The sequence below is a fragment of the Pelobates fuscus genome, chromosome 8 (genome assembly GCF_036172605.1).
Source record: "Pelobates fuscus isolate aPelFus1 chromosome 8, aPelFus1.pri, whole genome shotgun sequence".
NCBI lineage: Eukaryota > Metazoa > Chordata > Amphibia > Anura > Pelobatidae > Pelobates > Pelobates fuscus.
In genome coordinates this window covers 86,288,578-86,314,165 of record NC_086324.1, presented here as the reverse complement: position 1 = coordinate 86,314,165, position 25,588 = coordinate 86,288,578, and the positions used below count along the sequence as shown (strand labels likewise).

The following is a 25,588-nucleotide window of genomic DNA, read 5'->3' as shown; positions in this document are numbered from 1 at the left end:
CGTATATAGCTGATTTTAACCCCAACACGTTTATTTTATTGTCATTACTACTTTATATATATATTTTCATATGATTCCTGTTTTCTGTACTTGCTTCTACATTTATTCCTCATGTACTTTGCTACACTACTATTTCTCCTTTAGCTGGGGCTTCTAGGGTGATCTTTCTCCCTAGTCTCAGCAACCTCTTACTCATTTCCTCCATTCCCTTGGGTGGTCCAGAGTATACTAGCAGGTCCCTTAGCCTTTCCCCTGCCTCACCGTCACCGACGGCTCCCTCTCACCTAGTTTTGCTGCGGCCCGGCTCCAGCTGCGGCTATACTCGCGGCGGCCATCTTTAATCCCGCGTCTCACGAGATTACGGCCGCCATGTTGGATAGTGCCGCTAGTGACAAACAGGACACACATAACCACAGAATAACCTTCCTACACAAGACAGAGGTCAGTTAAGCTTGCTGTTAAAGGCACATAAGGTGGTTAACCTGTGCCTGCCCCTAAACTGTGCTGCTAAGGAGGTCGCTTTGTGGCCACCTCTATAACCCTGGGTGAGGCCCAGAATTTAAATCCCAACAAGTGTTTTTTTTTATCCTGCCCTGCTGGGGCTATTGGTCACTACTGAGACCACTGGCACTATATACCCTGCTGGGGTGTTTATGCCACATCTCACTTTTGGTCACAGACCCTACTGAGGGTACACCTTTTTCCTACATATCACTAACCATGCCCTGCTGGGGTATCATATAATTACAAACCCTGCTGGGGTTATTTGGTTCTCATCCAACCATTATTATACCTTTAAAACCCTGCTGGGGTCCTTGGTATTATCATACAACTACTATACCCACCGGGGTATCATATATTTATCTACTAACCCTGCTGGGGTAATTTGTACTCAGTACAACATTTACACATTATTGCACCCTGCTGGGGTCCGCATAACAATATTAATACAGTCTATTACTGTCTAAATACAGCTACAGCATACTGACCTCTATCACCTACGCCCTGTGCCAAACACATATTCAGGCATTATGGAGACCTCTCAGACAACAAAGCTCCAAAATATGGTAAACGAGGCCGTGTGGATCCGCCTCCATGGATAAAGTTCTCTCCAAAATGATGGCCTCTGATCCAGACAAGAGGAAACCATCAAAAACCCACCTATCCCGCCATGACTCAGATTCTGATGCACCAGAATTGCATAAGAGCCCAGAAACCCTTACTGGCAAACGCCATTGGAACACAAACACAAACAAAGGCAAAAACCCCGCTAAACGCACTAAACCCGCTACAGCCACCACCCCGAACCCACAGCACTAGTACTCTTCGGAGGAAGACGAGTCTCATGCTAAATCCATGGCCATCTTAGATGAATAGCAAGTGGACAAATCAGACTCCAATGAGGATGCTTGGGGCTCGGACTCCGGATCCCAATCCTTCTTTCCACAACACACGTTCATGGGAGAACCCCAAGAACCAGATAACGCGGAACCCCCACAGGAAGACGAAGACACCATCTTTGACCCGCTGGGACAAAAACTTTTTAATCCAAGAAAGATAAGACATCCACGCTCAAGCGACTGGACACCACCCGACCACCTAGTGAGGTTCATGCCCCTCTGGTTACGGAAGTCCATGGACAAGACAGTCCGCAACCGCTTACGGTCGGAATGCCCACGACCATTTCTACCTGACCACGTTGCGGAAACTCCAGAATTCGACCAGGTGATGACCACCTTTATGTCACGAGGTGGCTGTGACCCACGCAAAGGAGTGGAGAAAGGGTTTAAAGGGGTACAGGATAAACTTCTGGATTCAGTGGGACCACTGTCCAGAATAATGTACTTGGCCGACGATGCCCTAGCCAAAGCCGATCAATTCGACGCTACTATGGTGCGCGAATGAGCTCATGATGTTCGGGAGTGGGCACAAAGATGCTTTTGCTTTGTGGGTAATGCCAATGTCGCCTTATCATCCGAGCGACGTAAAGCAGCACTTCTCCGCATTGACGGAAAGTTGGTGGAGTTGGGCACCAAGGAACTAGGTCCTCTGGCACAGGGCAAGCTTTTTGGAGACCCTTTCCTCAAAGATTTGAGCAGACATGTAAACGTCTTCACATCCTTAAACAAGGCTCCAACATCAATGCGAAGAGTCTTTAGACAAAACACCTCCAGGGGTGTTTTTGGACGGGCTGGCCGCCAAAAGGGCCATGCTGCCAGCCGCTGCTGGCCATCAGGCCCCCGCTCTACGAGACTCCAACCTTTTTACCCAGAGGTGGGATACCGACCATCCTCCTACACTCGAGGAGCAGACAGAGGTCGCGGACCACGCACCCGAGGCAGAGCACGATTCTCCTCAGGTAAGCAACCATTTCACTCAGTTTTCTCTTCCAATGCGTACAGCAGGTCGCATATCTCTTTTCTTCCAGGAATGGACCTCCATCTCCACAGACGCATGGATCCTACAGACAATACAAGGCTACGTCATCGACTTCGTAGACCAACCACGACAGATGGAACTACCATGTCCCATCAACTGCTCAACAGAAGATACCTCTCTCATCAACAACGAACTGCAAACCCTATACTCAAAAGGCGCGATCGAACCCGCCTCCGACCCTCAAGGTTTCTTCAGCAACATCTTCTTAGTAAAGAAGAAATGGGAGATTTCCGACCCGTCATAAACCTACGACACCTCAACGAGTACGTCACATACAAACACTTCAAGATGGAAGGCATACATCTTCTACGAGACCTCTTACAAGACAAGGATTGGTTCACGAGACTAGACCTCAAGGACGCATACCTATCAGTACCCGTCCACCAATCCTGCAGACAATTCCTACGGTTCCACTGGCAAGGCCTTCCTTGGCAATTCACGTGCCTCCCCTTCGGCCTTAGTTCGGCCTCATGGTGCTTTACCAAACTGCTGAAACCCGTGGTCACACATCTTCGAGCGCAAGGAATTTGTTGCATTATACACCTGGACGACCTCCTGCTGTTCTGCTCAGACAAATCCAGACTGATACAACACACACGCTATACCACGGATAAAGCATCCCTGGGCTTTATAGTGAATTTTCAAAAATCTCCTCATCACAAACAGTACAATTTCTGGGATTCGAGATAGATTCCACCTCCAGCACTCTGCGGCTACCGACATCAAAAATATCAGCCATCCGCAAGGAATTACGCAGAGCCATCCGCTGCCACACCATTCCACTCCGCGCCCTCGCCCGCATAGTGGGACTTCTCTCTGCTTCCATACAAGTGATAAGGGAATCTTTTAGGCAAACCAATAAGTTTGAATGACTATCTGTTCCTGACCAAATCTGAGATGTTTAAATTGCGTATACGCAGAAGTAAATTCACACTGACACACGGAGTTCAGGTTAAAAGCACTTCAGGAAATTTATTGGCATCTGGTTAAAAAGCGGGCTTGCAGGCCCTTTTAAAGGTAAAATTACATCATTGTAAAAATCAAGATATGAGCAAGAAAACATTGTCAATTGGCTCAAGTGCAAAGTGGTTAGTCAAATGCCCTCCCTGTTGGGTGTTACATCTTATGTCATAGCTGACATCATGACGAGCTCCTACAGGTTTCGGCTCCATCTTGCTGGGCACGAGGGAGCTTTGGCAGCTATCCATAATGAGTAGTTGGTACCTTAGTCGTTTCAAGGTTAGCATCTCAAGGCCTTTTTAGCAATTATACATTCTATCAAGACTATCTGCTACAGTGTTTCATTTAATCAGAAGATTCTAGCATTTTCTGCTGACATGCTGTTTCTACGAACAAAGAAATCTTGTAAAGCTTAAACTATGAGGCCTGAGAACTGAATATGAGAATATAGTATTAAAGGGGCCCAGTAAGGATTATAGTTTATAAAGGGCCTAATAATGGGTCCACAGCATGGAGGCATGGAACGACCGAGCCATCTTCGGAAAGACACCCGATATGATATTGGAATCAGACGCCAGCCTCTGGGGATGGGTCGCGACGAGCGAAAATACATCGACAGGAGGCGCCTGGACATCCCAGGACCTCAATATGCATATAAACTGCCTAGAACTCCTAGCCGGGTCATTCGCTATCCGCAGCTTTGCAAAGGACAAGTCGGACTGCTGCATCCTCCTCAGGATGGACAACATCTCCTCTGTCCACTACATCAACCGCCTAGGCGGAGCCCGCGCCCGTCTCCTGTCAGAAATAATGAAAGAGATCTTGGATTTCTGCCTACCCCGCAACATCTCCCTCACAGCGGAATACCTCCCAGGAGAGACGAATCTCACGGTAGACTGGTTCTCACGTCACTGGCGAGACACCAGCGACTGGAAACTGGATCCACAAATGCGTCCCGCAACAGACAAACGACACTAAACTTCATCTGGCTCCCGGACCCGGAGAGCGCAGCAGTGGACGCCTTCCTACAGCCATGGCAATCACGGGAGCCTACGCCTTCCCTCCCTTTGCCATGATAGAGAGGACCATACACTACTTGAGAAGTCAACAAACCTCTCTAGTGCTCATCACTCCGCTATGGAGAGGACAACCATGGTTCCCGGACCTCCTAGCCCTATCATACAACGATCCTTTTCTACTACCTCATCATCAGTACATTCTCACAAATCCAAAAGGCAACCCTCACCCACTCATCCTAGACAATCGTCTCCATCTGGTGGTTTGGACACTTTCAGGGGCGCCTGGCAAGTCGGCGAACTATCGCAGGCTGCTAAGGAACTACTATGGGACTCATGGGCCCCTGGAACCAGAAGATGCTACCTAACTGCTTGGAATTCCTGGTCCACTTGGTGTTTGGAACGGAACCTCGATCCATTTACGGCCTCTATTCCAGCCATTCTGAATTTCCTATCCCACCTATTCTCATCAGGTCGGTCTTATAGATCACTTAATGTAATTTGTTCAGCTATCTCAGCGGCCCATGTCCCCATACTAGGGATCCCGGTAGGCAAGGACCCGCTGGTATGTCGACTTCTGAGGTGCATCCGATTACAGAGCCCCCTAGGCCCTAAATACTCACGACTCTGGGACGTCGAAGTAGTCCTCCGATTCCTGAGAGACTGGCCAACTCACGGCAGACTCTCTCTCCGACAACTCTCAGCAAAACTCACGGTTTTGCTTTGCCTGATCTCCTTCCGCAGGGTGTCGGACATTCGGGCGTTGGACATAGACGCGTTTGCAATCTCCCCTGAAGGAGTAACATTCCGGATATCCCGTCGCACGAAGACTGACTCCACATCGGTGTTCTACCCCTTCTTCCCCACCAATCCACAACTCTGCGTCGTCTCTGCTCTACGGTGGTACGTGAAAATTACCTTACCGATTCAGTCTCCACCCTCAGGTCAACTCCTAGTATCATACGTTAAACCACATGTCCCCATCACAACGACCATCCTAGCTAGGTGGGTTCACTGGATACTATCACTTGCTGGCGTGGACGCTACGTTCGGGGCCCACTCGGTACGCAGAACGGCGGCATCCTCGGCCTTCATCGGATATCCTATGCTCCGCAGATTGGTCTAGAGAATCTACATTCTGCACATTCTATTTCCGACCGAACTCCGGTGCGGCCATGTCTCTTATACAACAGCGTTAAAAAAAGCAAAATAGGAAGCCTCCTTTCATGTGGTAAAATTTAAGATTACACTAGCGTTAGTGTACTTATCTTAATTTTAATAATGACAGGAGGCGAGTATTTTCCCGCCCTTCCCAGCCGGAGAGGAGGGGAACTACTCTATTCATACGTTTACAACTTTTTCTCCATTCTTCCGTTTTTCTATCTCCCTGAACCAATATGTTGGTATATTGTATCCACTGTTATCATCAGCCTACCGAACTGCTGTTAGATTATACACTGAGTACGTAAATTATACTATTTCAATGTTATCCGATGGATCACTGTCATTACTACAAACAGTTTCAAGACCGGTGCCTAACCTTCTCATATTCTCTTTTCAGTTTAATTTCGTAAAAATTTGGAACATCTACAGTATAACCCTAGGATTACGGTTCATCATATAAAGACCAAGACTCCTATTGGACGTTCACCCGTTGGTGCCTGCTTCCACTCAAGCCAAGAAGTTCATCATTCCCGTTAGATACCACCGTTGATGTTTGTTACAGACTTTATTGCTAACCTACTTCCCTGTTCCGATGTCGCTTCCGAAAGAGGAGGAGGAGCCTGTTTACTGGGATAATATACTTCCTGTTTGCATTTTGATTGGTTTAAATGTTTTCACTTTCTTTACTGCTGTGGAGTTTAGTAAAGAGAGTAATGCAAAATACTCGCCTCCTGTCATTATTAAAATTAAGATTATAAGTAGACTGAACAGCCGAACAGAGCGGTCGCAACTCCAGTGAGCTCCGTGGATTACAAGCTTATTTACAGTCAAACTACAAATTTCACCCCCCTAAAATACAAAAAAGCAGGCTGATTACCCCGACAATCCAGCATGGGGAAGAAGACCAAAAAACTAAAATCGGACGGGACACGTCCAGGCGCAAGTATCGGGGACCTGTGGCGGAGAGCGCAGGGGGCCCAGGAACCCCACATGGCGGACTACACAGACTATATGGACGACCTCACTAATTCCGATGATCCACTCTCGGACCGAGAAGAGGTGGCCATACCCGCTATAAAACAGCCGTCGCAACCCAAGACACAGACGGACGCGGCACCGGTCACCAAGGCGGAGATGAAGGAACTGCTGGCGGAGCTCAGACGGGGCATCCAGGCCGACATGGCGGATATGAAGAAAAACATCCAGGGCCTGTCGGACCGAGTGGGTGTCGTCGAGCGGGATTCCAAAAGCCACACGCAGCAAATAACCGCGCTGCAGCGAGATGTAACCTCCCTACAACAACAGTACCTGCAAACGGAACACAAAATGGCGGCGATGGAAGACACGCGGCGGGCCCAAAACCTCAAGATCCGGGGTATAGTGGACTCTATCTCGGACGCCGAGGTACCTCACCTCATCAGACGTCTGGTAAGCACGATTCTCCCCGCGAGACAAGCCAAGGGAATGAGCATTGAAAGCGTATTCCGAATACCCAAACCCGCGACAGCCCCAGCGACGGCACCCAAGGACATTATTGTTAAATTTCACAAACGTCATGACAAAATGGCAATAATGGCCGCCGCCAAAGGAAACACACCTTATACCTTCGAGGACATGTCCCTCACGTTCTATTCGGACCTATCTAGAGGAACTATGCAATGGCGCGCATCCCTCAGGCCACTCACCACCTTACTCCGTGCACACAATATAACATACCAGTGGCGTCCACCCCGCAAGTTACAGGTGCTCCATGGGAATGATACCTACCTAATCGTCGACCTCCTAGAAGCAAACAGGCACCTAGCAGCGTGGGGCCTCCCCCTCGACGCCCTACAGCGGCCTAGCAGACCCGCCAACACCCATATGTGGAATCCAGCCACATCAGAGACATTTGTTCCGAGGGGATCCCCCCAAACGGCACGGTCAACGAGCCCCCCTTGATACCGTAGGTGGACTTACGGACCCACACCCCTCATTTCCTGTGCTCCCGTGGGCAGTATGGTCTGTTGCCCGTATCAGAAGCTACCCCATGAAGCATACCGGGAACATTGAGTGACAGACGGCGGCTGCCTGCACCCCGGTTACCGATCTGGTCGCCGTACGAGCTGCCTGACGCTCCTGTGGGGATATGGTTGACTTCACGCCCGAAGACGCGAATGTGTCAATTTGCTTGTTTTGTTTTGTTTTCATTGTTGGACTCGTTTTGCACATCCACCCAGAAACAGCTGGACACTGTGCTGCCTAAGTATACTGTTTGAGGACTACCTTGCCCGACTACTCTCCTAAATCTATGTCCACGCTCAGGTCTCCTGTCTAGGACCAGACTCCTTATCTAAATGTGCCCATTAATTTAGCGGGATCAGTAGCGCATGTTCTTAGGCTCTTACTTAAGTTCTTCACTCAGTTACATAAATATGTGTTCTCTTTTTGACCCAAAACTCACAGGCCTCTTAAGGTTGGGGCTGCAAATAGTTAAGTCTTGTAGCGCAATAGATTAAGGGCAAGATCGTTGTCTCATAGTTGGGTAACCCGACAATTAGTGCCAGTATACTGGGACATGACCCTCAGGCTGCCACTAATTCACACAGAGAGCTCAGTGTCCTAAGACTCACCCAAATGACATTGCTGTATTACTGTATTATGTTTTTGCTCTGACCGGTTAACCTGGACTCTCTCGTTACGCACTCACTGGATATCGTTTGATGTTTATATGTTATTCTCAGGTATCACAGCGTGCTAAATACTTGGCACTCGGAAGTAGCATGTTTTTCCTGGGCTTACCAGGTGCTCCAGCAAATTAGTCACAGGTCAGACTCTCCAATTAATGCCCACCCCTTTTTTTTTTCTTTTTATTATTATTTCCCTTTGCCTACTATTGCGTCCGCATAGATTTTAAACGTGTCGCCATTCCACTGCTCTACCCAACTCCCCAGCGTAGTCCACATGCGGGGTTAAGAAGCTTTAAGAAGCTTCAATCTAGCATTTAAAGTAACACACGCTAGCAGAGACCAATCTTTTTCATTCTCTTTATTAGTGAAGCGACATCACTGTGTACAACCCTGTGTAACCTCATCCTATACCCACCTAGTATGAACACTGCTCAGGATAACCATACCACAGGCTGCGCTGGCTAAGAAAAATCAGGCCACAGCATTTAAAAATCTTTAAATACTCTCCTGCTATTTCTATGATATAGTTACCACAATCTTGACCCAGATAGCCTTACAAAACTTGTTTGAAAATCCTGTTATAGATATTTTAAAAACAAAATGGTGCACCGTGAAAGTATTGCCTTATTGCTTGTAAATTTGTATCCTGACTCTCTTGTCAATTGCCGTTGGGGCATGACAAGCTGTTTGTTATTATTTGCACTACAAAAATAAAGAATTAAAAAAAAAAAAAAAGATTATAAGTAGACTAACGCTAGCATAATCTTCAATTGCCACACAAAAGTATATATTTATATAAAGTAGACATCACAGGCTATTTACCCAAGGTTAGTTTGACACTTTTTGCGTAGCCATTTCACCGCCAATCTCTGCTAAATATTGGAGTAAAATTGTGTTTTTTCTCTATTTTGGCATATTCACATATAACAAGGTTTTTGTAATGTGTATTTCGTAAATCTAGTGTGTACTATCCCTGTACAGAACCCCATATTGTGTTCAGCTACATCTGCTGAGTACAACGATACCCCCATTGTATACCTTTGCCGCTATTCTGTGAAGCTACATGCTATTTCAGTTTCTAGTTGGAATTTTCATAGATGATTATATGTCTGATTTTGTGGCATTATAGCCATTTGAATGTTCAAATAACCCCACAAAGGCCTTCCATTTGAGAAAGCAGACACTCCAGGGTATGTTATTAGGCATATATTATACCTTAACTTGCCACCAATTTTTCACCAATTTATTTCAAATTTTATGGTGAGAAAACAAAATAATTTTTTTTTTTACATACATGTTGCATTTTCGCTGGGTATTTCTTACATTTGATAAGTGCCACTGTCACAAATTCCCCCTAAGTACCTCTTCTGAGTAAAACAATATGTCCAATGTATGACCCAGACACTATTTTGTGAAGTTACAGTGCTGTGAAAGAGACGTGGTAAGTTCAGGTTTTTAAGTGTGAATTTACATGGAGAGTTTTAATGGGTCCGTATTCTATTTTTAAATATGTTAGCAGGCTGCTTTTTCCAACTACCCCAAAAAGGCATACTATTTCTTAAAGAAGACGCCTGAGGGTATTTCAAAAGGCAAATTTTGAACCTAAGCGTGGGATAATTTTTCCACTAGCTTGTACCAAGTGCAGTGGTAATAAGCATTTTTTGACACACAGTGAGTTTGTACTGTGTATTTTGCAAACCTTATGTGCTACGGCTATATAATACTTCCTATCTTGCTCAGCTATGTCGTCTGAGCACAGCAATACCCCCATATGTACCTTTGCCAGGTATATGCGGACATTGAAGGGGCACATTCAAGACACAGCCATTTAAGTTAGAATTTTTACGCTGGGTCCATGCCCCACTTTGGAATTTTTTTAATAGGTGTTTTTTTCCCCATTTACTTCACAAAGGCATACCATTTCCTAAAGGGATATTTGAAACCTTACTGTGGTATAATTTTTTCGCTAGCTTGTACCAAGTGTAGAGGTAATACGCATTTTCACCCTTTTTTAAACATTTTAACTTTGAAAAAGTTTTATTTAGCTTTTAACAACTTATTTTACTATTTTAAAACTTTGTTTAAACTTTTTTTTTTTTAATTCTTTATTTTTCTTGTGCATATGAAAAACATACAATTGGTCTTGCAGAGCCACAACAGCTACTGCAGGCTTATCTTGAGCATTAGATTGATATGGTATCTGATTGACTAGCACACTTTTATGGTATATTATCATGAGAAGCGTAAGATTTCAGACTGTTCTATAACGCGTCGACTAGGGATTAGTGTAAGCTGTGGCGAAACCAGCTTCGCCACTGTGAACTGGAGAGGCCTGGTTGCTAGCCTCTTACCTGCTGACTATGGCCCCTGGGTTATTTGGGGCATATTGTATTTAACTGTGCGACTGCTGGCCCTTTACGCACAGGGAATGGTATTTTATTGTACTGCTGCTGGCCCTTTAAGAACTGTCTGGGGACATATTGAGACTTTGGGTAACAATACCCCTTTAAGACTATGTCCCCAGACCTGTAAAATAACTTGCCCCTGGCTTTCCCCCACTTGGTTCAGTAAATAGGGCTTACTGAACCAAGTACCACACAGGCGGGCCACCCAGAAGTTAAAGTGTGCAGGCAATTTACCTCCCAGGCTGTGAGGTTACTGCAGGTTAATTGCCGAGCGCTGGGTGGCCGCCATTCGACAGCCGAACACGTGGCGGCGGCCGCCATCTTAGGTCATTCGAATGCGGTCAGCGGTGTATGCTAAAGATTCTGTGGAACTGAAATCGGCTACACATTTTGCCGAACACCGCTGACCCTTACCTTCTCCATCATTTCGTTTTTCAGCTCCAGAGACTAAGTCCCGTTCAAAATGGGACTTAGTCGTTTTTCCGCATGAAATTGACCGACCGCACAGCCCAAATCTATGGAACTGTTTTGGGCAGGAAATTGTGCTTGCGGTCGGTCATAAAGGACTTCCAGCTAACTTTTGATCCACTGGAGGGATTTGGCTGATTTTTGGAAGGGTGTATGTTTAAAGTGTGCTGATTCTAAATATGCAGTTATTAGGAAGATTGTATGTATGGATTTAAAGTTATAGCCCATGTATAAAAACTGTAGTTTTCCGGGCTGTATAATTATGTTAACGGGTTATCTGAGGGGAGGGGATGTGTGGGTTGTACCATGTATGTGATTGGTTATTTTATGCCTCCCCCTGGGTGTGGCCTGTATGTGTGAGATGGAAATAAAAGCCAGGCTGGATGAGCCAGTCCAGAGTTCCTGTTTAACCCTGAAAATGAAGTGTCGTCTCGTTTTTGGGGGGAATTGGATTGTAAGCTGACTGCCAGGAGTGTAAGCGGATTGTATGCTTTTCTTGTTCAGCTGTTCCAGTTCGGAGTGTTATCTTGTATCCAGTTCGGGAGTTTGGTGTTCTGCAGAAGCTGTGCCTGTCTCTCAAAAAGGGGATTATCGCCTAAACGGATTTTATTCCCTTTTATGCTGAAACGGTCCGTTACATAAGCGTTTGCAGGTTTCGTGTAAGATTGATAGGCTGAAGCGAGCAGCGACAGTTTAACTCGTTTAAAGTAAAATCTGGCTTAGACTGGTGCTGCCCTGTATGTAGGGAAGGCGACATGCGACCATGAGTAAGTGAGCAGCCCTTATTGGGCAACACGTTGTCTGTTCGGACCTAGGATATGACTGCAAGGGACTTAGTGCGCTGCAAAATTGTTCCTCGGTTTGTTAACGGATTCTGACGTCAAGATTAAAATTAATAGAAATAAAAGATAAAAAATCATAAAAAAAAAATTCAATTAAGAAAAAAGGGGGAGGGTTACATGCCTGGGTGTTTGAAGCGGATAGATGCGCCCTAGTGCTAGTTAGTATAGTGTAGTGTGCTGGTTGGTATGCTGCGCAGTGTGCAAGATCTAGGTCTAATATTGAGCGTAGGTCAGACAGTGTTTGTATGTGACAGTAACATAAGCTTAGGTACATGAGAGCAGAGTTATATCAGGAGTTCAACAGGTTAAACAAGGTCTGTAGTGTCATCTGCATAGCTGTATTCTCCATGTTGTCCCATGAAATGCATTAAAAAATAAATAAAAAGAAAACAAGTCTTGAAAAATTCAATGGAATAAAACCTTGTATACTGTGAGTCCTATAATCAGGTATGTAGTTGTCGAAAGGAGGGTGGCATGGTCAGAGAGTTCAGCGTCAGCCTATGCCCTGGCTTGGGTAAGAATGGTGGCTGTCCATGGGTTGTTCCATGCTGGAGCTGAGCGTAGCTGTCTGTAGGAGATGTAGCTCAGTCTCGGAGGTGCTGTGGTCTTCAGCCAGAGTAGGGAGCAGGGTCTTGGGCTGTGATCCAGGCGCTTGGATGAGCCTGTGTATCTCGGTGGTATTCAGGGTGGGCAGGTTACTTGCCGTGCCTGTCGATCGGCTGTCCCTCTGCTTGTCTCTCCTCATGTGAGCTCGGGCATCGTAGCCACTTTGAACCGGTGAGCGTTGGAGTAGTGTGTCGTAGGGATCCCGTCTGTCAGGCCGCCTCATGCAGGCATGTCATCTCCGCCTTGCTTGTGTAAAGGTCTCAGCCAGCGAGGGAGAAAAGATGGCGTTATTCCCCTTATGCGTTGGTGAGTTTGTGTTTGCCGCCATTTTAGTGGGGCCTCGTGGTTTGAGTAGTGGGGTCTCTGGTGCAGTAAGGGTTGCAGGGTGCGGACCGGGATCACCCCCACCGGTCCAGAGAGGGGGGGGCCCTGGTTGCACATCCATGGGAGTCCAGCGCGACACAGTTGGGCAGGATAGCGGGGCAGCGGCCATCCACCCCACTCACCGCCTGAGTAGGCCTCATCCTGTAGGGACGACTGGTATCGTCTCGAGGGACTAAAACAAGGGGTTTGCAAGCCTCTCCTCTGAGCCAGTGCTCCCTTGTGCTTTGGACCACGGTTGCAGGTCATTAATTAGGCATAAAATCCGCTTTTGTAAGCTTAAAGTTTGGAGGTTTGCAGGAGCTGTTGGTATATGCAACCGTTCAGTTTGGCGGTCAGGCCCCGCCCCCTTGTTTAAACTTTTTAAGTTTTTTTTCCACTTTTCATTGTTTTTTTTTTTTTTTTTTTTACTTTTAACCCCTAACTAGCCTAACTTCAACTAGCCAATTTCCCCACTAACTTCTACCAACCCTAGCTAAATAAATAAATATTTTAAAATATTTAAATTAATGAATTAAATAAATGTAACCCCTGAGGATTAAAAAAAAAAAAAGAAAAGTTTACCCTCGGGGGTTAAAAGAAAAAAATCAGATCACAGTGAAATACTGTGATCTGTATTTTGATCACTGCAAGGGCAGGGAAGGGGTTACATTTTATTTGCAAGAGGGTGGGGGGGGGAGGATTTTATTGCTAACACTTTTTTTTCTTGCAGAGAGAAAGATCAGCATTGATCTGTCTCTTTGCAGTTCACAGCTCACACGGAGCTGCAGGGAAACAGATCGGTCAGAGCGATCACATGGGCTGAATCAGTGAAACTGCCCATTGTAGTGTGCCTCCAATATGGAGACATACTACAGGAAGATTAACACCACGATTGCCGCGATTGTAGTAATCAGGGGTTAATTTTCATTTTGGACGGACATTTTACGTCCAACGTCCTTAAGGGGAGTGCTGCAATGACGGAAAATTTCCGTCTAGCGTCCTTAAGGGGTTAAAGGAAAACTATAGTTCTAGGAAAAAAAAAGATGTTTTTCCTAGCCCTATAGTGCGCCTCCTCTCCCACCATGGTGCAGAAGCGGTTAAAAACCCCTTTATAAACTTACTTGATTCCAGCGCAGATGTCCCTCGGTGCTGGATCAGGCTCTGCCTCTGCTTCTCCTCCGCCAACATCAGCTGGCGGGGAGGACCTAATGCACATGTTTGGCGAGTGCCGCAATAGCATTAGGACTTTCCCCTTAGGAAAGCACTGTATATTGCTTTTCTATGGGGTTTTGGGTGATGCTGGATGATCTCATGCAGAGCGTGAGTACGTTCAGCATCAGTTAGGCGACCAAGTCACCTAACCGCCAGGAGGTCTAGTAGACAACCAATAGAAGTGGAGTTAGCCCTGCAATGTAATGTAATTATTGCAGTTTATCAAAAACTGCAATAATTACAATTACAGGGTTAAGGGGTCTGGGACACTGCACCCAGACCACTCCAATGAGCTTAAGTTGTTTGGGTGCCTATAGTTGTCTGGGTGCCTGTCCCTTTAAATGTGCATATGGTGAATGGGATATTGCACATGTAACAGTTTCTTTGGAATTGAAAAGTCTATAAACAGAGCCTATAAAACATAGCGAAATTCAAACCCACCTCCTCTGCATGCCCTAAATGGAGAGGTTAGTGTTCCAGTTTAATATTCAAAACAAGCTTATATCCTCACCACACAACTCACACCAGAAGTTTAAAAAATAGAATTTCCTTAATATTACTTTTGTTATGATTGTGTCTTCTCATCTGAATATATTATAGAGATTATATTTTACATTCATTACTATGGCCTCATATACTTATAATAATTAGACAAATTTACCTTAACGTCATAACTTCAATGTTTGGAAGTTCATGGCATATTGAGATCTGAAAAAAAACAAACAAAAAAAACAATATTAGGATCAAGTCAAACACAAGACAGCCCGAACAGTGTACCAAACAGCTTCAGGTGTACATGTCACAGATAGGCGACTTGTTTAACTTCTTCACACTTCATAATAAGATGAATCTAAATTGCAATATGAAAAGGCTACCACTACAGGAAACAAATTATGACAAAATGACAAGCACCTGATATTCATATGCCAATTCTAACCACATGAGACACAATGAAAAACTATAAACTGCTCTGTAATGGTTCTAAACCAGGGAGTTAAAGCAGCACTGTTACTTGGGTCATCTTTTCAGTTTTTTTAACAAACACACTTCAAGGGGACATGTCTGCTTGTATGGTGGCGATGTAGCGGTTAGAACATCTCACTTAGTATATGTATTCCTCTTTGGCACTGCAAGCTTCCGCACCTCATCTTTAACATGCCAGGATGAGAGTCCGCTGATAAGTAATTTCACACATTTGTTATGCTTAAAGAGACACTATAAACACCAGAACAACTACAGTTTACATGAAAATGTCTGCAGTGATTATACTTAAACACAGTCTTTTCAATGGATGTGCTTCCTGAGACAGTGCTACACAGTGTGCCATTAAGAGTTTCCACGCTGTGAGTCTATGTAAGATCACAGAGGGAGCAGGGATTGCCACCGGGAGAAGGGCCACTGATTGGCTTAGAGCAGTAAGCTGATGCTCTAAACCAATCAGTAGCTACCCATGGTTTAAAAAAAAGGTATGTACATAATTTATGAACAGGGAGCGATGGCTGAAAGGAAATGGCTAGATGTAGTGACGTAAGCTCTGTCCATGGCAACATTTTGCCAAAAATCAATATCTACATGAGACAAGGTGGGTCCTCATCCCATGTATATATCATCATTGAAAGAAATTCTAATGCAGTCAACATCAGCTTTTCACAAATATTTTACCATTGTGAGAACCTCTAAAAGGCTTAAAGAACCACTTGTATAATGCTATCTCTGCATTGCTGAAACCCCTTACTGTGAAAGCCATGGATGTCACCATAACATTACAAATGTAATACTGTAATTTAGAATAAGGAATTTCTCAGACTGCAAATGCTTTTTTTCAAATTGGTATTAGCTATCTAGCTACCTCAGGTGCTCTATGCCGTCTGCAAAATTAATAAAATAACAAATCATTGTGGACATTCTATGTACATAGTTAAACCATTTTAGAAAATAATTTGCATTCAATAACCTCTAACTTCTTAGAAGTGAAGAAAGAGAAGAAATGTAGGGAAAAAATGGATATAGAATGCAAAGATAAAATGGCATTTAAGATCCCAGTTAGAGCAATAACAAACATAAAAATAAATGTACTTACGTCTGTGAGCCGACTGCCCCTAAAATAGACACATATAAAATTTGTTAGAATAAATTACCCCTCTTTTTTTTACAAATATACAGTTAATGATAAAACATGACTGTTTTGACCATGTTGTACGTTAAGGACCAGAGCTGTTTTAACACTTTTGTGGTGTTTGTGTTTAGCTGTAATTTTCCTCTCTCATATTTACTGTTCCCATACAAATTATATATTGATTTTTTTCAGGACAAGAAGGGCTTTCTTTACATAACATTATTTGCATCATGTCATATAAATTTACTTTAAAAAAAAATAAATGATAAAAAAAAAAAATAATATGGTGAAAAACCAAAATTTTTTTAACTTGAAAAATCTTTCACTCATCTACAAAACTAATGAAAAGTGGTGTTTTTTTTGCAAGTTATAGGGCTATAAGTACAAGAAGGACATTGCGGTTTCAAAATATATATTTTTAAAATGCATCAATAGTGACATTGTAACACCGTTATCTGTCATAAATCTCTGAATCATACCGCACATGTATATATATTTTTTTTTAAGTAGACAACCCAGGATATTCAATATGGGGTATGTCCAGTCTTTTTTAGTAGCCACTTAGTCATAAACACTGGCCAAAGTTAACATTTATATTTGTTTGAGTATTAAAAATGCAAAAAACTATTATGAACGCTAACTTTGGCCAGTGTTTGTGACTAAGTGGCTACTAATAAAAGACTGAACATATACCATTCGCAATACCTTGGTTGTCTTCTTTTGCAAATGGCATCATTTTTGGATCAAAAGCAAAAACATATGTGAGGAAGGCTGAACTTGATGGACGCAAGTCTCTTTTCAGCTATGTAACCATGTATGCCATCTTGGGGGTAATTCTCATTCCGGGGCTACCATACGCTCTCAAAGGCAACATAACCAATCTGGCAAATTGAAAACACAGAAAATCAAGTCTTATATTTGACCCTGTAACTTTCAAAAACACTATAAAACCTTTACATGGGGGGTACGGTTATACTCTAGAGAGTTCGCTGAACACAAATATAAGTGTTTCAAAATAGTAAATCTTATCACAACAATTATATAATCAGTGAAAGTGCCGTTTGTGTGAGAAAAATGCAAAAGAAACAAACACTTTGCGGTGATATGTTTTACTGTTTTGAAACACTAATATTTGTGTTCAGCAAAGTCTCCTGAGTAAAACAGTGCCCCCCCCCCCCCCCCCCCCCTTTACAGGTTTTAGGGAGTAATGGAAACTTACTGGGTTAAATACAGTGCTAGCAAATTTAATTCCCTGGACTTTTGGCCTGGGTTGTCAGGCAGGTCCCTCAATTGCAATCAACAAATTTACTTAATTATGTAAAAATATTACATGAATATGCACATAGAATTTAAATTATATATATATATATATATATATATATATATATATATATATATATTTATTTTTTTTTATTTATAGTCACCGTGTATATTTATAAATATCAAAATACAGTTAGAATAAAATTATATATAACATTTATTTATTATTTAACTTTATTTGTAATTACTTATTAGAATATATATACACACACACAAAATATTATTAAGTGTGTAATTTAATGATAAGAGTGTTTTTATAATAATATATGTACATAATAATATAAAAATATACTTAGTATGACATTACTGCCAGGAAAAGGCAAACATTTTAAATAACTATTTTTCTTCAGTATATATTAATGAGGATCCCATGGCAAGAGATATGCAAATGATTGCTGTAAAAAACTTGTAGATAACTTGTGATTGGATGACTCGAGGTACTACAGCAGTTAAAGAAAATGAATGTAAATAAAGCTCCGGGGCCTGACGGTATTCACCCATGAGTACGTAAGGAGCTAAGTGGGGAAATAAGTGAACCTCTGTAGTTAATCTTCCAAGAATCTTTTGTTTCAGGTACTGTACCGGAGGATTGGAGGAAGGCAGATGTCGTTTCTATATTTAAAAAGGGTTCAAAATCCTTGCCTGGAAATTATAGACCTTTGAGCTTAATTTCTGTGGCTGGAAAAATATTTGAAAGGCTATTAGGGGATAATATTCAGGAATTCATTGGGAAGAACTTTGTTATTAGCACTAATCAGAATGGTTTTATGAAACATAGGTCATGTCAAACTAACCTAACTGCATTCTATGAAGAAGTAGGTAGAATTATAGATCAGGGTGTTGCAGTGGATGTGATCTACTTGGATTTTGCCAAGGCATTTAATACGGTTCCTCACAATAGGTTAGTCTTTAAGCTAAAAGAAATCAGTCTAGATGAATATCCTTGTTCTTCGGTAGAACATTGGCCTAAGGATAGAGTACAATGAGCTGTCATTAATGGTACATTTTTAAGCTGGACAAAAGTGGTAAGTGGTGTCCCTCAGGGTTCTGTTTTGGAACTGCTTCTATTTAACATATTTATAAATGATCTTGCAGTAGGCATTGAAAGCCATGTTTTAGTGTTAACAAAGTTTTGTGTCTTCTGCAAAGTAATAAAATGTGAGCACTATAGTGCCAGGAAACCTAACTAGTTTTCCAGGCACTATGTAGTCCTTACGTCCTCCCCACCCTCATGGCCCCCCTCCCCATGGGCTGAAGGGGTTAAAACCCCTTTAGCCACTTCCCTTTCTCCACCGCCAGGCTCCCTCGGCGCTGGGAAACAATCTTTCAGGAGAGTATCAAACGCTAACGGTCTACCAGGACCTGTCATGGAATACTAGACAAAAGAGGAAGTCCTTTGCAGAAAGTACAATAGAACTTATTGGAGGGAGATTGGGGGGGGTTTCTGAGAGAAGAATCACAAGTTAAATAACACAGACCAGATGTTTGAGGTGTTAACCCCTTAAGGGCACAGCTTCAAAAGCTTGTCTTATCCTTATGGACACAAGCCATTTTTTTCATTTTTTTTTTGTGTTCAAATGCAATCTCTGTCATTTATTGCACCAACACATATTACGGTATATACCATTTTTTAAAGGGCAAACAGAGCTTTTAATTTTGTCACATATACATAGATAAATTCTCATTAAATTATAAAAAAAAAAAAAATGCAGAAAAAATAAATAAATACATTTTTTTCCACAGTTTTGGCAATAATAAATTAATAAAAGTAATTCAAAATAAAATTCATTTATGTGTCCTGATTTATAAAGTACATAATATGTATAGGATTTCAGCTTATTTTGAAAGTTACAGGTCACAAAATACAAGGACTAAAATAAAATTTTAATGTGAAACAATTTTAGATGTTGGTATGTTCGTCTTGTAGGTTTCGTAGCCACCACAGACAACAAATTTGCCACACAAAAGTATATATTTATATAAAGCAGACATCACTGGCGATTTACCTAAGGTTAGTTTGACACTTTTTACGTAACCATTTCATCGCCAATCTCTGCTACATATTGGAGTAAAATTTTTTTTTTTCCCTCTATGTTGGCATATAAACATATAACAAGGTGTTTGTAATGTGTATTTCGTAAAGCTGGTGTGTGCTATTCCTGCACACAAGCCCATATAGTGTTCAGCTACATCTGCCGAGTATAACCATACCCCCATTGTATGCATTTGGCACTATTCTGTGAAGCTACAATGCCATATAAAGAGACAAGGCTACTTCAGTTTCATTAGCTAGAATTTGGGCCTATGTCTCATTTTAGTGTATTATAGCAGTGTGATTGTACAAATAATCCCAGAAAGGGCTTTCAATTGATAAAGCAGACACCCAAGGGTATCTTATATGGTGTATATTGTGCCTTAATTTATCACAATTTTTTCACCAATTTATGTAAATTTTTGTGAAAAAAAAGGCATTTTTACATATATGTTGCATTTTTGCTGAGTATTTCTTACACTTGATATTTACCACTGTCATAAAAAAAAAAAAAATTATGCTCAGTTACATCTTCTGAGTAAAACAATATGCCCAAATATATGACCTAGACACTATTTTGTGAAGTTACAGTGCTGTAAAGAAGACATGACAAGTTCAGGTTTTTAAGTGGGGATTTTCATGGAGGGTTTTGATACGTCCGTGTCCCACTTTGGAGCACTTGAGCAGGCTACATATTCCAACTACACCATAAAGGCATACCATGTCTTAAAGAAGACATCCCAGGGTATTTCAAAAGGCATATTTTAAACCTTAGCGTGGGATAATTTTCCGGTTAGCTTGTACATAGTGTAGTGGTAATAAGCATTTTTCCTGCCTTTTTGACACACAAAGCATGTTTGCACAGTATATTTTGCAAATCTTATGGGTGCTACGACTGTAAAATACGTCATATGTTGCTTAGCTATGTCGTCTCAGTACAGCAATACCCCCTTATGTACATTTGCTAGGTATATGTGGATGTTGAGACACAGTTTTTTTCTCTAACTTTGAAGTTTTACGTGGTGTGTCCATGTTCCATTTTTGAGTAGTTTAGCTGGCTGGTTATTCAAACTTCCCCACAAACACATACTATTTATTAAAGAATGCACCCCGGGGTAATCCAAAAGGCATATTTTGAACCTTAGCATTGGATCATTTTTTCGCTAGTATGTTCCATGTGTAGAAGTAATGAGCATTGTTAAACTTTTTTTTTTTTTATTAAATTTTTGAAACTTAAATTTTTTACACTTTTAAAAATTGTTAAACTTTTTTTTTTACCGTTAACCCCTAACTAGCAGTAAGCAGCACTAACAGTAAATTCCCCACTTTCCCATAACTTCCACCCACCCCAGCTAGCAAAATATATAATACTTAAATTAATTAAATAAATTGAACCCCTGAGGCTTAAGAAATAAATAAAAGTTAATCCTCAGGGGTTAAAAAAAAAAAGTTAGATCACGGTAAAATACTGTGATCTGTATTTTGATCACTGTAGGCAGTGATCAACTGGCAGGGAAGGGGTTCATTTTTATTTGGACTGGGTGAAGGGGGGGCGAGACTTTTTCTTCTTTTTTAAACGTTATTAAAAAAAAATTTTAAAACGCTTATTTATTTTTATTTTTTTCAGGGGAAAAAAAAAATAAAAATCAGGTGACAGTAAAATGTAGTTTAATCTGTGTAAACCCTTTTAAAAAGATAGGAGGAACTACAATGGAAAAAAGATCAATAAAGGATCTTCAGATAGACTATAAAGAACGTTTCATCCACTGGAGTCGGACTTCACATGTTATTCAAAAATATTCAATTCCTACTCCAGAATCAACCTTATTCTGGGGGATGTGGCCATGCTATACCGTGTTAAAAAGATTGTAATACAGGATATAACATGGTTAGACCATAACCCAATTATATTGGATTACAGAGACGCTTTGACAAGTTTCGTAAAGACTGGCAATTGAACAATAATATAATATATAAAAATAATATTGAACAGATAGAAAAAATACAAATAAAAAAATAACCAAACTATTTTACTTGGAAAACAATAAGGGGACATCAGCTATTTCAGTATGGTGCGCTTACAAAAGCGTAATTAGAGGCCACTTGATCGGAATGGCAGCCAGAATAAAAAAAAAAAATAAGGCCCCCCCCCACTCTCAGAGCTATACATAGCGCTAAATGAATATAAGAAATATAATAACACCCTCTTCAGAAATAGCTAATAAAATATCAGAAATAGAACAGAACATATATGTACAATTATCCAATAAAATAGCAAAAACTTTACAATTTTTTCAATCTAAATAGTACCAAAAAGGCAATAAGCCTGAAGTGCTTATGACTAGTAAGTTAAAAAAAAAAAAAAGGAAAACAATTAAAAAGAGTGATATCTAGAATTAGTGATAAAGATACATACATAATGGCCCCAGAACAAATAGACGGACCATTTTAAAAATTCTATAGAGATCTGTGATGAGACCAATCTCGCCACTGTGCATTGGAGGAGCATTAAGACTATGCTGCCTTTAGACTATGGCCCCATTTGAAAACGCTTGATTTTCCCCTGCAAAGACATGAAAGCCGGGTCATTCGTTGCTTGCCCTGTTTGAGCGGTGATACCCCAGATAGCTATGCCATGGAGCCCATTCGTATAATGAAAGACTATGGGAAAGACTTTGGCTCCATGGCAATTGAACTGTATGTGTGTGGTCTGAGCGCCCTTCAGTAATAATGTGTGCTCAGACCTAAGCTATCTAGGGATATGTTGCATGTCAGTATTTTATGTAATAAATGTAACCTTGTGTATTTTACTGTCTTTTTACTGCCATGTGCTTAATGGAGTTTTGCCTCTGTCCTTGGAGATAATTGGATTACTTCCCAATTATCTCCAGGATAGAAGACTCTGTGGAACTGGTTTTGGGCAGAACAGCCATGCTTCATTTGGTCACAAAGGACTACGATCTACCTTTTGAACCACTGGACCAATTTGTATGATTTTGATGTATGTTTGTATTTGGAGTATGCGGATTCTGAAAATGTAAGTTTTATGTGAATGTGATGCATACTTTCGTACATTCGTATGTTTTTTCCTATTCGGCTGTTTATGGCATTCATATGCTTCTCCGGTTCGGTGTATTGGTGTCTACAGTAGCTGTGCCTGTGTCTCTGGAAGGGAAGATCTACTAAACGGCTGTTAACCCCTTTTATGGGGGTGCCGTTACAAGATCTATATAATCTACCAGAGGAATTATTTGGTAATGATGAAGAAATTTTAAAAAATCCTTGAAAATATAAAGATTCCCCAAATTCTACCCAACCAATTAGAAGCAATAAACCAACCTATATCAGAAACAAAAGTTATTAAAGCAATAGATCAATTAAAAGAAGAACTCACAAGGGAGATCAGGGGCGGCAGACGTGCCCTCTGCAGCCTGGGACAGACAGGACAATGCTGGACACCTGAGAACTACAGGTGCAGTACTCGGTTGTGGGTGGGCTGCTCGACTAACTCAGGTGCTGACCGACAGGAGGTCAGGTACCTGGTTAGTCTCCCCCTGGGAGGGAAGATGTGTGACGAAAGCACCTTCGTCACAGCCTCTTGCCCTGTGACAATGGCCCCTGGGATATATTGCCCTTTAAAAGCTTTATTTTGATTTTAAAACACTTTTTCTGCACCTTTAAATCCATGGGAAAATGTGACTCTTCCCCTCCCCCTTTTTCCTGTCCTATTGTTCTCCAGCAGGGCGTTGTCCCGGGGACAGCCGCTGGAGGTGCTTCTGCGACGCTGAATGCGAAAATCGCATTCAGTGTGCAGAACATCCATAGGAAAACATTGAGAAATGCTTTCCTATGGGGGTTTATGCAGCGCATGCGCATTCCGCTCCACTGGGGAGCGGACAACGGAGTGGGAGGAGAGGTCACCAGCGCGAGGGAGCTCGGCGCTGGATTAAGGTATGTGGCTGAAGGGGTTAAAACCCCTTCAGCCCAGAGGGGGGTGGGGAGGGGGTACGACACCTCAGGGTTATATAGTGACAGGAAAACGAGTTTGTTTTCCTGACACTATAGTGATCCTTTAAATGCTATGCAAACAATTGACATTTCTAATAGTTATATACTGCATAGAAAAGAATGAAATATATATAACAAACAATATAAATATATAATATGACATATATGATAACATCCTCTCCCTCTCTCTCAGCAAAAGCAAAGAGAGCAAAGCATGACTGAAACATATAACGACCTTAGCCATGGTGCCCAAACTACTCCTCCTGCTATTCAAGAACTACATCTCCGATGATGCTTTGTCAAGGCAAAGCACCATATAATTTGTAGTTCTAGAACCGCTGGTCATCTACCTATGAGACGTTCTTGCTCTGGATTGTTATGGTTCTGCGAATTTTAAAAATATATATTAAATAATGTAATCACAGGCACCGCAGGCCCCAAAAATATATAAGGAATCTAACCAACAGTTCAGCTTCCGGATGCTCTCCAGCTCCGAGGCCTTTGCTCTTGATAGCACCTGCTTCCGGGTTAACTTCATAACGGTAAACCGGAGTAGCGGTAACCCAGGGCGGGCGCGATGCTATTGCTATCTGTATCTAAGGCTTTCCCGGCGTCTCCCGGCTTGTCGCTAAGGGGCGCGGTATGTGCGGTTCAAGCCTCGTGTTAACTACAGAGCGAGGTGTTTCATTGGTTACCATAAAGCAACTTGTCACGTGACGTAGTAGCACGGCGGAGCGCCTCCAGAGGCCACATGTTGAAATGCTCTGAGCAGCTCTGACTCCCAATATGCCTGGCTTGGTCTACATGAGAGCCTGCAATGCAGCTTGAGTGAAAACATTCACATCTAACTGGCCATAGTATGCAAGCCAGTTTGTAGATTGAAGCCATTATTGTTAATTCAGATATAAATGTCATTTATGCAGATAGAAAATATAGTTGGCTCAGTTTGGAATATTCATGGCTTGCTGTCTCCCTCTAGTGGGACTTATTCAATAAACACAGATTGCAGAGAAATCAAAACCAAATTGCAAAATTCAGGCTTAAAGGGACACTTTAGTCACCTGAACAACTTCAGCTTAATGGGGTTGTTCAGGTGGATACAATAGCCCCTGCAAGCTTTTTCATGTAAACACTGTATTTTCAGAGAAAATACAGTGTTTACATTAGAACCTAGGTACATCTCCAGTGGCAGTCACTCAGACGGCGACCAGATGGACTTCCGAGTCAAGTCCCGCCTGATGCGCAGGACTCACGTTTGACGTCTTCACGCTTAGCTGAAGACTTAAAACGTGCTATCAAGATACAGGAGGCACTGTGAACGCGCCTCCTGTGTCCTGTAGTAACCCACAGCCTGTCAGCAATCAGAGCCAGTGTGGGAGATAAAGATCTCCAGCACACAGGGTCAGCTCGGGCTGACAGGTGGAAGGGATAAGGCAGGAGGCCGAGCAGGAGGATCCAAACTGTAAGAAAACTAATTTTAAGAGTGAGTGAGTGAAAGTAAGTGTGAGAGAAAGTGAGTGTGATTGAGAGTGTGAGAGAGAGTGAAAGTGCGTGAGTGACTGAGTGTGAGAGAGTGTGTGAGTAAGTGGGTCAGTGAGTGAGAGAGAGTGTGTAAGTGAGTGAGAGAGAGTGTGTAAGTGAGTGAGAGAGTGAGATAGTGGGTGAGAGAGAGTGAAAGTGAGTGAGTGAGCATGAGTGGGAGAGTTAATAAGTGAGAAAGTTAGTGAGAGAGAGTGAGTGAGTTTGAGAGAGTGACAGTGAGTGAGTGTGAGTGAGAGAGTAAAAGTGAGTGATTGAGTGTGAGAGTGAGTAGTGAGTGAGTGAGTGAGTGAGAGTGTGAGAGTGTGGAAATAAGTGAGTGAGAGTGCAAGTGAGAGAGTGGGTGAGAGAGAGTGAAAGTGAGTGAGTGAGCATTAGTGGGAGAGAGAAAGTGAGTTATGGACTGAGAGAGAGTTAGGGAGCGAGTGA

At 42.4% G+C, this 25,588-nt stretch overlaps 1 protein-coding gene across 3 annotated transcripts in view; it reads right to left on the bottom strand.

Moving 5' to 3' along the window:
- The window catches only part of CFAP410 (cilia and flagella associated protein 410), a 65,749-nt gene extending 41,494 nt beyond the window's left edge, over positions 1 to 24,255 (bottom strand). For 2 of the 3 annotated variants that reach the window (XM_063428810.1, XM_063428811.1), the window contains exons 1-3: positions 24,082 to 24,255; positions 16,225 to 16,243; positions 14,806 to 14,852 (exon numbers count right to left, since the gene is read on the bottom strand). In XM_063428810.1, the coding sequence (XP_063284880.1) occupies positions 14,806 to 14,852; positions 16,225 to 16,243; positions 24,082 to 24,158 (143 nt within the window). In that variant the 5' untranslated portion in view covers positions 24,159 to 24,255. The remainder of the gene's footprint in view (positions 1 to 14,805; positions 14,853 to 16,224; positions 16,244 to 24,081) is intronic. The other variant, XM_063428812.1, reaches the window with a different exon arrangement.
- Between the last annotated feature and the right edge of the window lie 1,333 nt (positions 24,256 to 25,588).